The sequence below is a fragment of the Schistocerca gregaria genome, chromosome X, assembly GCF_023897955.1.
Source record: "Schistocerca gregaria isolate iqSchGreg1 chromosome X, iqSchGreg1.2, whole genome shotgun sequence".
NCBI classification, from domain to species: Eukaryota; Metazoa; Arthropoda; class Insecta; order Orthoptera; family Acrididae; genus Schistocerca; species Schistocerca gregaria.
This window is the reverse complement of record NC_064931.1, coordinates 219,244,859-219,259,131: the sequence shown is the minus strand read 5'-3', so window position 1 is coordinate 219,259,131 and position 14,273 is coordinate 219,244,859. Positions and strand designations below refer to the sequence as shown.

Below are 14,273 nucleotides of genomic sequence, written 5' to 3'. Positions count from 1 at the left end.
CCCATTTTTCAGATCCGAAACGATTACTGCATCACGCTATCTGGACATTCTTCGTGAATTTGTGGCAGTACAAACTGCCTTAGACGACACTGCGAACACCTCGTGGTTTATGCAAGATGGTGCCCGGCCACATCGCACGGCCGACGTCTTTAATTTCCTGAATGAATATTTCGATGATCGTGTGATTGCTTTGGGCTATCCGAAACATACAGGAGGCGGCATGGATTGGCCTCCCTATTCGCCAGACATGAACCCCTGTGACTTCTTTCTGTGGGGACACTTGAAAGACCACGTGTACCGCCAGAATCCGGAAACAATTGAACAGCTGAAGCAGTACATCTCATCTGCATGTGAAGCCATTCCGCCAGACACGTTCTCAAAGGTTTCGGGTAATTTCATTCAGAGACTACGCCATATTATTGCTACGCATGGTGGATATGTGGAAAATATCGTACTAAAGAGTTTCCCAGACCACAGCGCCATCTGTTGTTGACAATTGTAACTACTGTAATTTCGAAAGTTTGTCTGCCTGAAAATGTACTGTTGTCCCAAGCATATTGCAACAAACGGTGTATTTCTATCGCTGCTCGTTTAGTTTGTATTGCCGTTTCAAATATACCGGTCATTTTTGAAACACCCTGTATGTTACCTGTGCATAAATTCCTAGGTGACAGTTTCCTTGCAAGTAGATTGTTTTACAGCTATCCAAAATATCACAGGCTGAGCAATGTGATCTCAAAACCCCATGATTATAAACAGCCGTCACACCTGTGATGAACTGAAAGATATTACAATAGTTACTTTTGGAACTAACATCTACCAAGATGATGATTGATGACGATATGAACCCAGACACACATTTAACTCTCACAGATCTCCCTTATCACTTGAGGAATGCAGGAATGGTGTCTCTTATGGTCCGTACTATAGATGAAATTCTACAAATGTTGCCAAAAAAAAAAAAAAACACTATACATACTTTTTACACCAGGAAGTGTAGTACTTTGTAGCACTAACTTCATGTATTAAGAATGGTAAAGTTGTGATGACATGAACAGTAGATCCCATAATGTCTCATCAGTTTTCTGTGTTGTCGCATTACCTGTTACAAATTCAGAAGCTGTAAAACTAATGCATAGAATTACCCCACCAGGTGTCTTTTATGAACTACTTTATGCAGGGTAGTATTAGAAGAACAGTAGGAGCATGGCATCGGTGAACTGCAATTTTTGTGTATTGTGTTGAGTTTATAATCTTAATTGTGAAATGGTACTTTTTTACACTTATAGCCTGGAGTAAAGCCAGAAGCTTTTCTTCAGTGTAGTGAAGTGGGGAAAAAAATTAAAACTGTTATTGTTTGGATCTGATCCATGTAAATTATTTTGGATTCAAATGTTGATAGATTTGTTTTTGCAGAAGGTTAAGAAAAACGTAAACACTCAGTTTAGAAAATATTTTGCATTGTTTACTGTGCACCAAGAAAATTGTTTAGCTGACCTTACAATCAGCAATTAAAACTGAACACAAAATGCAGCATCATCATAATCATCTTTGGTTTGGATCTGTTATTTATCATGTATCTTTTTAGTTCCAGTCCACCTCATTTTACACAGTAATTAACTATTTGTAGTTAAGCACTTTTTTTCCTTTCTCAAACTACTACATACAATCAGAGTACAATTGTAATTTACTATCATGGCTGTGCATATAGGCTGTTAATGATAAAAATTTTAAATTGGCACAAGATATATATCCATGGAGTTACAAAAGCTGCAGCTGAATGTGTTGCAACAAGTTGTATTATCAAAGACTGAGTAAATCATTTTCAACTTACTGATTTGCAATATCTCTATGGATCCATTTGTTTGATAACTGCACATAAGCAGCAACATGTACCAAAGCAAAAATAATGAGTAAAACAACAAAAATTAGAAGCAGAGTAGGGCAATAGAATTGCACCCAAACATTTAGATATTTTCATGATCCAAATTTGACATGTGATCTTCATGAAAGATAAAACCATTCTACATATGAGTTATAGTACGTTACAGCAAAACATTTCAGTTGGTAAATATCACAGAGAATACTACATATACTGTTTCTTGAAAATTTCAGTTACACAATTTCTCTTACTATTCATACTGAAGAATCAGTCAGGAAATCCACTTGAGTGTATTACACACTAAGCATTTCATATTTCTTACAGCTTACAGGCACACCACACACAAAACATAAAAAAAAGAATGGCACATAATGTCCAATATCTGGCTGTTTCTTGTATTTAAAGTCAATCGCAAATAATTAAATACTATGTACAAACACACACATACATAAATTGGTTAACTTTGTACCAACATGAGCAATATTTCAAATTCCAAACAGCACAGACATTTACTTTAACGAACTTCTCATTTAAAACTAAAATGAACTATATTATGTACATATTCATATGTAATTATTTCCCAGAAAATTAACATAGCAATTACACTCACTTTTACTGCTCTATTTTGTGTAAAAGTAGACTTACTTCAAGTTTTACTTCCAAGTTACATTAATCTTCACCTTTATCACAATTCTCTCTTTCCAGTCAATAATTTTTTTATCTTTCTTTTTTAAGTTTTGTTGAAAACAAAGTTCAACATAATTAAAAAATATAATATTTTACTATCAGCATAATTATACTGAAAATTGTTGAAATGCAGATCATTCATCTTTCTTTCCTTTACATCAGTAGCTTATACTTCAAACAAACGAGAAACTACTGAAAGGAAAACTATTTTGCAAAAAATTTACACTCTTCTCCCTCTTTCACTCCACCACTGTCACACACACAAGTACAACAGCTTATTTATTATGTAGTAAAAATCAATCAACATCAATAATGTAAAAGTGCTCATAACAGTTTTTAAATCTCACATAATCACAGAAACTACATTTGTTAACATTAAACAGTTACACAACCTCTCCATCAAGTTCAGCAAATTCTCGCAAAATTGCTGCTGCTATCTTCAGTCTGTCGAGAATGTCACTGTCACAACCAACAAGTTCAATTTCATGCAGCCAGTATGACACACTCTGGCGTTCACTGTTGATGTATGTTACAAGCAGCCCCTGTTTCCAGTCTGACAGTATCAGTTTTGTGTGATTCTTGAAGAAATTAATCTGAAAAAATACATGAATCCTTTTAATTTAGCAATGTTATATGTATCATGATACTTTCTATTAAAATAGATGGAATGTGCGCCAATACTGTGGTTCAGCTCTTTCCTTGCCTACATTCTGTCTGATTTTTAATGTAACTGAATGAGTTACTTCATCTCACTATCCTACAACATGCCGCACACCCCCCCCCCCCCCTTAAAAAAACCTTTCTGTGTTTTAGTACATTTCAAAGGGAAATACTTAACAAATCTGTTTCTACTTCCAATTTTATTTTGCACTAAGTGTAGGGATAATTTACAGCAGAGTCGCTGAAAGATCCCAACAGTGGTTCTCGGCGTTGTTGCCACCTTTCAACTGCAAAGTGCAAGCAGTCGTAGGGAAAAATAATGGTTGCCTGCAGAGCTGCTACAACACTGCAGTATTACTATGGAGATGTATGCAAAAGCATGTTATGTGATTGGTTGAGGCAGACACACAAAGCAGCTACGCCAACTGTAGTGCAACTGAAGGCTCTTTCTTCACTGACTATAGTACTGTAAAATGAATAGAACCAGTGCCACTGGTTTGATTGTTTTTGTCTATTTACTGTGTGTAACCTGCATTGATGCTATAATCACAGAAGAAATTATTCATTTTTACACAAATCCCAGTAACTATGGACAAGCATTCAAAGACATGTTACAAGTAATGTATTGCAACATAAATTACTAACTCCTCTAGCTAAAAACTACACACAGTTTTGTCACAATGGAAGCCTAAACTTCCATGGAAAAAAATGGCATGATGAGAACATTTGGAGATCTAGAGGTACGTTATTGATTCAGAATCTCTTGCAGTTAATTTGGATGTCTGGCTTACAGGTAGTAACAACTAATCAGAAAACACTGAGAAACATTGTAAGAGCTGTTTTGAGAGTCGTGCAATTTATTACTTATTTAATCATAGTGCATATGTTCCATAAATTCAGGGAGCAGTTATTGTTCTTTGCACGCGCATGCGTGCGTGCTTGCTTGAGGGGGTATATCTTTATAAGCTTTTTTAATTTTTCAACCACGAAAATTGTCTTAACCACATTTGAAAAGAATTTCAGCAGTGAATGGTTACCACAAACCTGAATAGTGCCATTGCAGAGCTCCATTATTATGACTGCATTTGTGCGAACCCAGCGACGCATGTGTGGAACAGGCAACCTGCGACGACTTGTTGTACGCATTCCGTCACCACCCTCTGTTAAATGCTCATCCATGTAGTGACTGAAGTAACGCAGAACAGTTAAGCGTTCCTGCAGTGCAGCTGGCACAGAATGTATTGGATGCGCTGTAATTTTCCCATTTGCATCATGAAATTCCACACGACTGCAATGAAGGAAGCTTTTATTAGTAACAGAATTTACTGACAGCCACATTTTCATTAGTACTTTTTACCCCTTTTACCTTCTGTCAGCATTGAAACTAATTCGTGTGCTATCATTAAAAAGCACACCAACAGATTTATCTGACAACTGAAAACCGAAGCCATATTTATTTGAATAATCAATCCACTTGGATACAAAGAGAGGTCTGCAATTTACTGGGTGAGGATTAGCTGTAAAAAAGAAGAAAAAATTTAATATACCATGCCTGTGGCAAGTTTTATTGCATCTTTATAACTAATTTAGTCCTAAATTATTGTAATGGCTCTGAGCACGATGGGACTTAACATCTGTGGTCATCAGTCCCCTAGAACTTAGAACTACTTAAACCTAACTAACCTAAGGACATCACACACATTCATGCGCAAGGCAGGATTCGAACCTGCGACCATAGCAGTCATGCGGTTCCGGACTGAGCGCCTTAACCGCAAGACCACCGCGGCCGGCTAAATTATTGTAGCCTTCAGTTACAAATCTATCTAAATTACTGCTCCTGAGGGTCAGTTGAACATTAGGTGCTGGTTCCAGGCTGTCATGTCTACTTTAAGATGTTAGTACTAAACAAATTACAGGTGAATATATTTTGTTGAATTACTTTGTTTGGGTCTTCTACTATGACCACATGATTGGCCCAAGATCCAATAGATTTGTCACTGATGATAGCAATAATTTTTAATTTAATTGTCTTATAGACTTATGGGTTAAGCATTGAAGTAAATTATAAAAATAAGTTACACAGCTATACACATTTTTCTTAAACATATTTACATGAAATATGTACCTTTTCCACCATCTGTTGGCATACTGTTGAAACATTCAGTAAGAAATCTATAGAGGGTAACAGCATTACACACACGCTTACGGCACAGACTTAGCTTATCAGGACAAAGCACACTGCTAATCATTTGTTTCAGAGATGAAGCTGCACGTAGTTCCTTACGGCTTGGAGTTGGCATGCAGCCCACACTTGATCCACTTTCTCTTGTTACAGATTTTTCTTTCTGTCAGTGAATGCAAACATAGAACATTACACTCATTAAGCACTGTTAGAATCAGAATAGACAAAATAATGTAACTGCCCATAGTGTGTTGCATACATTTTAGCACTTGTCCATTTAAAAATAGTATAAATTAGTTCCTTACTTTTTCACTTAGGTCAGGACTCTTTGGTGCTGACTGTAGTTTAAGCATAGATTTTTTCTTCATTGGAGGCTTTGGTTCACTTCTCTGCGAAAAGTTTAGTCCTTTGTCTTCCTTTGGCAATAGCCCATTGACTCTGGCCTTTAATTGTGGCTCCTCTTGCAATGTTGGGTTTGGAGCTCTGGGCTTGAACTGTTGTGCAACTCTGTGTGTCTGGTTTTTAAGTCTATCTTTTGTGTGTTGATCTTCCACATGTTTGGGATTAGCAATTCTAGGTTGCAACTGGACTGTTGACCTGGAAAAAGTCACTTGTTAAGGTATGGCTTTCTTTAAGGTTTTCAAGTTTAATGATTATTATTGTTGTTGTTGTTGTTGTATTGTTACAAATTAGTTCTCAAAAACAAATAATTTGCTTGTTACCTGTCAGTTACTACATTGGGAAAGTTTGGAACCGTGTAACAGCAAGATGGAGACAATGTTTCTGGAGTATAACCACTTGTAAAGAATTCATGTTTACATATGTCCTCCAGTTTTGGACGATCCTCTGGAAGTGGCTGCAGCAACACTCTTATCAAGGAACACGCAGTTTCTGATACACATGGTGGAAGTGTGTACTTGTTACTTACAATCCTTGCATATGTGTCTTTCAGTGTTGCTGTTTCAAAGGGAGGCTGCCCAACTAGCATAGCAAACCTGTAACACACAATTACAATGCAAAGAATAATCTGATCCATCTTAAAACAACATGGAGAAATGAAATTTGCCTTTCAGCATGCTTCTGACAGTACACTAAAACATTATATGTTACTACTGGTGAAGTAATATTAACAAACGGATGATTTCTTCTAAGCATGATACTTTTAATCTAGTGGTGATGAATTTTATGACATGCTGCTTGACAAGCAGTTGTTGACAACCAAAGCACCATTTACCTCTCGTTCTATATTGTGGAACATATTTTCAAATCTAGTGGGACATCAGCTAATGTGGCAAATGAGCTCCTGTATTTCTGTTGTCAAAATGCTGCATCTGACAATTTGCTTCATATCAAAATGGAAGGCTACAGAGTAACTTTAAATTCAATAGCATGTAACTCCAGATCCATGTGTGTAATTTCATGGACATCAAAATAGCTGAACTGAGCAGCATATAAGAATAACCAACGGTAACAAAGCAATAAAGAAAACAGGAGTTATCAAAATTAAATATCTGCTATCACTGTAGTAACTAAGATTGCCTCAGTATTTTGAAGTATGTAGTATTTCATTCATTTACAGAGGTATCATCGGCATTTGGTGTTGTACAATGTTGAACACATCTCTTACAAGTTATTAAGATACTACTGACATTTTCAAGGAAACTACATGTTCTAATCTGAAGTAACTTGTTAGATACATTTTTGTTAACTGCAACACTACCCAACATCTTTCCTTTCCACAATCTACAAATAATGAACAACAACAACAGTGCATACCACCAATCAATTATCATAATACTGCCTTGGATGAATTTCTTTAGTATGTGTTGTGAAGGAGAGTGACAGCCACCACAATATCCACTTCTTATGACATGCCACTATTATGTGCAGGAATAGACTATACCACCTTTAAGTGGTATAGGGTCTTTCACCTGGCAATCACAAACCTGTGAGAACATATACTATGTCACCTTTGGAATTTAATGATCTGAAATCAGTTCCTCAAGTGGTTAAATCCACCAAGTACCTGACTAAATGGTGGAATTAGGAAATGAAGTAATAAAATATTCATAAAGTATCTTTTCCAATGTCATGTTTGCACTAAATTTTAAAAATCCTGAATCAGAAATATATCAGAACAATGGAGGTAACTGTTATGGACATCAGTAAAAATAAGAAGTGAAGCATAAAATATACTTTGGAAGTGATTATTGAACTTAAATACCCTCTACTGTCTGTTTCAGAACCCCTTCTACAAACTTTGGAGGCATAGTCCTCATATTGAAACAGAAGTTCAAATAGACATCCACTGAAAGTCATTCATTGTTTTAGTTACAATAAGTTTAAAATCAAATTGTTCATGGTATAATCCCATTTGATCTTTATATGCACTAACTAAAATTTATTTTGTTAGATAATTAAGTGATGATAGTGAGAAAATTTGATCCAGGTATAATCCAAACAACTGATCCACTAATTGAAATTTATTTTGTTAGATAAGTAGGTGATGGTACTGAGACAAGTCAATTTGCTGGAGCTGTTGTAACTTCAGTGGCACAGTGCTCATATAGAGAAGTTTATATTTTACATTTGCACACATTTGAGATTAGTCCTGCTTCTACATCTCACTTGTGTAGTCATCATGAGTTACCTTATCAATGTTCCATTTAACCATGAGCAAGCAGGTACGATTTTTATGTATGGCCACGCAAATGGTAATGGACACTGTAAATTTGCATCTAAATGTGGTTCCGGGCAGGAGATAATTGAGTCATCCAACTTTTATTAATATCTGTCGTCACACAGCTGAGACAGGAACCTAACGCTACAAGCTTGTCCAGATGGAAGCACAGAACATGATACTGTAACATGTGAATCTCGTAGCACCAAATGGATGGCACCTCATGGTAGTACATGCAACCATATTGTCAGCGACATGTGCAGGGTCTTTCACCTGCCATCAACAAATCGTGGGACAACTTTTGCTGACAAATTATTCACAAAATGACAATCCACTGTATCTACCTTTCCATATATACTCTGCAAGCTACCATATGGTACATTGGGGGGGGGGGGGGGGGTAACCTTTCAACACTACAAATCATTTCCATTCTTGTTCCACTCGCAAATTGAGCAAGGAGGAAACTACTGTCAATACTCATCCTTACAAGCCTGATTTCTGTTTCTTGTCTTGTATTCCAAGTCCTTACTCGAGACATATGTTGGTGGCGGAAGTATCTTTCTGAAGTCTGTTGCAAATGCCGGTTCTCTGAAGTTCAGTACTTCTTCATGAAAAGAATTTCTTCTTCTCTCCAGTGATTCCCATTTGAGTTCATGGAGCATTTGCATAACATTCACATTGATCAAATTTACCATAATAAATCTAGCAACATGCCTCTGAATTTCTTATACGTTTTCCTTTAATTCTATCAGGCAGGGATTCCACACACTAATAGTACTCAGGAGACCACACACAGAACCCTAGTGTGACTCATTCTTTTGTAGATGAGCTATTATTTCCTAAAATTTTCCCAGTAAGTCAGAACTGACCCTTCACCTTACCCACTATCGCCCTTACATGCTCATTCCATTTCAAATCACTTTGCAGCATTGTGCCTAGATATTTAAATGACTTGACTGTGTCAAGCATCAAAGCAGCACAGTACTAACACTGTATTCAAACATTATGGGATTGTTTTTCCTTTTCTACTGCAATAACTCATATATTTTGACATTAAGAACAACTGCCATTCATCACACCAACTAGATGATGACGAGTTCACAGTTTGCATGGTTATCAGTCCCTCTATTCACAGAAAAACATGCATAAAGATATGAAATGAGAAAAGGAGAACTGTCAGCTTCAGGATCTTTGAACATGTTATTGTGGCTGAAAAGTGTATGAGACAGTAGCTTTAGGGAGACAGTTAAAAAGAGAGAAAATCCAGTCAGCTAGAACTGTAGTTGGTCACCAAAAGGGACGCCAAGAAGGGTCATCATAGTTTGTAGAACTAAAGTGCAGTGAGAACATGCACAGCATAAGGACTAGAGAGAAATAATTATCTTAAATAGGTAAGGTAAATGAAATACATACATAAAAGCTTAAAAATGCACAAAAGTGCGGAGAGAGAAAGTAGCCCAAGGGCATTCCGAGCACATGCCCAGCAAGAGCTGGTACTCCCCCAACCACCAGACACCAAACATAGAGGTTCAGTCAGCTTTGTTGTAAAATCTGCTTTCTCTCATGAAATGTACGACTTTAGTAGCTGCTAACTCACTGTCCAAAAGTATCAGAGTTAGTGAGGTAAACAGGTTGACTGCTTATCTCAGATCAATCAGCAGGTCACATATTTTGAGAATATGGACAATCGTGAAATGACTACCACAGTCCATTGAGGTGTGCTCTCTTGACGCATAAGGGGGTAAGTCTCGTGCGGCTGATACGCAGTCGGCACAGTATGATGGCACCTTTCTGAGAGGTCTGGAGTGAAGTATTCCATGCCTTGGTGATTCCTTCGATTTCTCTCAGGTTGTTGAGAGTCATGGTAGCCTATGAGTCCATAATGAGGGAACAATGCAAAAAGAGTACCCACTATAACCCTGAGTTGGAATTCGGTCTCAACCTGGCAGCTTATTTGTTTTCAAATCTTTTTAGTTGCTTGTCTATCCTAGGTAAGCCCATTACTATGTACTCCATACATAATCTATATACGGAATACACAGTTTATGCAATGGTTGAATGCAGTATGTTTGTACAGTCCTCCTCTGTTAAGGACTTCTTGAACACACTATTTAAGAATTCATCTCTCTTTTTGCTGTCTTCTGGTGCCACACCTGCCAAGTCAACAAGTGACCAACTGCAGTTCTAGCTGACTGGATTTTATCTCTTAACTGTCTCCCTAAAGCTACTGTCTCATACACTTTTCAGCCACAATGGCATGTTCAAAGATCCTAGAGCTGACAGATCTCCTTTTCTCATTTCATATCTTTATGCATGTTTTTCTGTGAATAGAGGGGCTGATAACCATGCAGACTGTAAACTCATCATCGTCTAGTTGGATAGAACTACTCTAGCTGATTAGTGATTCTATATAGGATTTAAGATGACGGATAGATGGACGGATGGATGGATGAGAAGTTCATGGCCAGCACATTCCCTTACTATGTGTTTTCTAGAATATCACACATAGGGTCATCTAAGACAATTTGTTGATGGAGCAGCAGGAAGATGAGCAGTTACTGAAACTGGTAACACGTCAGTCAGGTATTCTTCAGCTCTGTTTGTAGCACTGTTGAGGTACAAGAGGTGCTTAAATTGTTGACTGACTCCTTACATTTCAGTGCTTGACAATCCTTTTCTTCAAGACAAAGTTCTGCACAAGAACGTGAGACAAAATTTTAGGGCACTTTATTTCGGTACTGTTCTGACAAGGTACCTGCCCGTGTCTAGCCAAAGTAAACAGCACAATTTCCCATTTACAGTTTTTTTTTGTTTTGTTTTTGTTTGTTTGTTTATGGCGCACAACTACTAAGGTTATTAGCGTCCAGTCATAAACATCAGTGCACCAATAGCGTAGAAAAATGCAAGGGGGGCAACAACAGAAAGTATTTACAAAGTCCATCAATGTAATAAAACTAAGGACACGAGCAACTGCTCAAGCATTATCAGCTAGGCAACGCCCAATCTGCAACCTGGCCAAAATGACCACCTCTCGCTGGGAAGGTGTGAGGAGATCATCCAAGCCGTCAGGATCAGTTTGATGGCCCTATGCTTATTTTCATGGAGAGAGGCCATGCCACAATGATGAAATGCGCCGACAAAGAACCCCACTAACCCATGTACAGCACGACAACCAAACTTGTCATATAGTCATTGCTAAGACTATAATGTTGCCAACAGCATCCTCCAACAGTGCCTGAATAAGGGTAAAAATGTGGTTTAGTGATATATGATAATTATTTCTAGAAATATGGATACTTCTGCAATGAATGAACTCTGTATGTGCGAGCAACCTCTCTTGTGGACACCTGTTTACTTCACTCTACCCAGTTGTTAGGGGAGGAGGAAAATTGGAATGGCTCCAAATAACTGTTATGCCCATTTTAGTTTAGCATGTGTCAGGCAATACCATTACTAGCAATAAACTACTGCTGCTGCTCATGCACGATGCAGTCCACTTTTTAAACTTTACATCTACACACAATTTGGTAATTCACATGAACCAAACTAGTACTCACATTATGCAGCCTATAGCCCACACATCAGCTTCAAAGCTATAGCTGAGCTTGTTCAGAACTTCTGGAGCGATATAATTTGGGGTGCCACATATAGAGCTGAAAAAGGAAGACAAGTATGAAAATGATTGTTTCACTCATTATCACTAAATTTATGTGGAAAGTAAAAACATCTGAATCCTCAACAAGTACAACAGTTTACTGAAGAAATATTTAACAAGCAACTGATACAAAATTGGACACCGACTTAAGTGTTCTTGCAGTCTTGGAGTACAATAAAGTATTGGCATCTACATATTTAAATATCAGTATTTCTCTAATTTTATCTTGGAATCACAAAATATGAAAACTAATCAAGAGTGATCTCCAGTGTGGCAGCATCAAACATTGTCAGATAGCGATCTTAGCCTTCTGATCTTTCTGTAATAATGATTCTCCGCATCAACAGAAATTATTTCACATAAAAGAGTCAAGCTGGAGGGAGATACATCTACAAAGAATTAATTGTTGCTTACTGTTATTTGTACAATATGATAATGACCTCCTTATTGACAAAGAGGTATATGGCAGAAAAATTGCAGAAATCGAATAGGTACATGTAAGATCAGTGTTTCTCAAACTGTGTTCTGTGTAACACTGATGTTCCATGCGAATAAGTTCACTGCTAAATACCATTAACCCATTTTGACAATACGAACATTATTTTTAAAGTTTACTATGATTTGTGTGTTATTAGTAACAATTTAAAATTGAATTAATCTCTGAATAACACAAGTGTTTTCAGGTTTTTTCTTTTTCTTTTTTTTTCAAATTAAACAAGGTGTTTCACTCAACTAACAGGATTCTCAGTGTTTGGAAGTTTGGGAACCACTGACAAAAACTAGTTTACTGAGAAAGCAGCATTGTCGTGAATTTTGCTTCATCAAATTACCTTCCCTTGGTAATGTATAATGCACTCCATGGCTCTGATACGACTTTGAAATGGTAGAAAGCAGCAATAAGTCATTGTTTCCATTCTAGCTTCATTAAAGCAGATCCAGATTTTGAGTAGTAACTAGCCATTATCAGTGCAGTATTTCAGAGTTGTTATACATGCCCTAGGATGTCTACACATGTTGTTCAGGCTCTGTTACAGTCCATTAAAGAACATCTTTAATGAACTGAGAGCCCGAACAACAGATGTAGATGTACTCGCACATGGATAACAACTCCGAAATACTGCAATGATAATAGCTAGTTACTAGCTGAAATCTAGATATGCTTGATAAAGCTAGAATAGAAACAATGACTTATTGCAGCCCTCTACCATTTTGAAAATTTTTGTTTCAGCATAGTCAATGAAGACACAATGATATAAAATTAAGGAAACATTAAAAATATAAAATTTTCTTATTATATTTATTTGTAAAATGCCTTAAAATATGCAGCCTTTTACAAATAACTTACACTCTTTTGTCACCATCAATTTGCATAGCAAGTCCAAAGTCACCTAACTTCACCACCATACTTTCACTAAGGAACATGTTACCAGGTTTCAGGTCTCTGTGGATTACATTCTGACTGTGAATGTACTGAACACCAGACACAAGCTGACTTAAGTAATATCGAACTTCTGGCTCTGTGATTGTCCACCTGTGTTTCAGGACATGCACCAGTGACTGAAAAGTTGGAAACACATTTTAATAATGTTTCAAGTGTACTATTAATCAACTACAGCAAATAATTAATTTATTCTAATTCAAAAATTTTAAAATATAATATTCTTGAGGAGTAAACTACATCTTCATCTAGAATATAATTGTAGCACAATATCAAGTGCTCCAACATGCATGCTTTTTACATGAATCCCATTGATATAAACTGCGTAGAAAAGTTATCTACAATGGGATATCTTATCATAAAATGACAAAAATTATCCACATTATCATTTTCTAAAGGGTCATAAATTAGGTGTACATTTTACTGTTGTGAAATCCTTGCCATTAAAAATGTTACTAGTAAGAGTTATATTTCAAGAAAACATAATTGTATTACATAGGACAATCATCCCTGATGTTCTGCAATAAAATTCAATGGGACATGTTCTCTCAGTACACTGATGTAGCTACTATCTTAATTTATGTTTCTCAGAATTCTGTTTCTGGATGTATTTGTTGATTACTAGTTTCAATGTAGCCTCACCTTTCGGGGACAGTTCTCCAGAATTATATATGCATTGAGAGCATCCTCAAAGAAATGATGCAGCCGAACAACATGTTTGTGCACCAGACCTCTATGTATAAAAATCTCTCGTGCGATCTAGAACAAAGTTAACAAACATTCTTAGTCAGATAATACTCTCTCATATTCAGTTAATCATTTAATCATTGTACAGTTGATTTTACAGTTAATTCTACACTGAAATAGAGCTCTGTTGAACAGTGATGAGAGGGTTGTGTACACACAAATCATCTTCCAATTCTGAATTTCATACTATCATGATTAGATCTAATTAAACTGTAGCATTCATGTATATATTTTTCAGAATACTAATATCAGTTGACTCAAAGCTGTTTTCCTTAATGTTGATCAACATAAAAACTTTCCTAGAATCTATTAATTCCAAGAAAAGTAGTAACTGGTACATAC

At 36.6% G+C, this 14,273-nt stretch overlaps 1 protein-coding gene across 1 annotated transcript in view; it reads right to left on the bottom strand.

Annotated features, from left to right (window-relative positions):
- Window positions 1-1,443: 1,443 nt before the first annotated feature.
- The window catches only part of LOC126297986 (serine/threonine-protein kinase PLK1-like), a 253,877-nt gene continuing 241,047 nt past the window's right edge, over window positions 1,444-14,273 (bottom strand). Inside the window, exons 4-12 of the mRNA XM_049989299.1 lie at window positions 13,827-13,943; window positions 13,092-13,303; window positions 11,649-11,744; window positions 6,134-6,406; window positions 5,717-6,008; window positions 5,355-5,574; window positions 4,596-4,746; window positions 4,274-4,517; window positions 1,444-3,162 (exon numbers count right to left, since the gene is read on the bottom strand). Of these exons, the coding sequence (XP_049845256.1) occupies window positions 2,953-3,162; window positions 4,274-4,517; window positions 4,596-4,746; window positions 5,355-5,574; window positions 5,717-6,008; window positions 6,134-6,406; window positions 11,649-11,744; window positions 13,092-13,303; window positions 13,827-13,943 (1,815 nt within the window). The 3' untranslated portion in view covers window positions 1,444-2,952. The remainder of the gene's footprint in view (window positions 3,163-4,273; window positions 4,518-4,595; window positions 4,747-5,354; window positions 5,575-5,716; window positions 6,009-6,133; window positions 6,407-11,648; window positions 11,745-13,091; window positions 13,304-13,826; window positions 13,944-14,273) is intronic.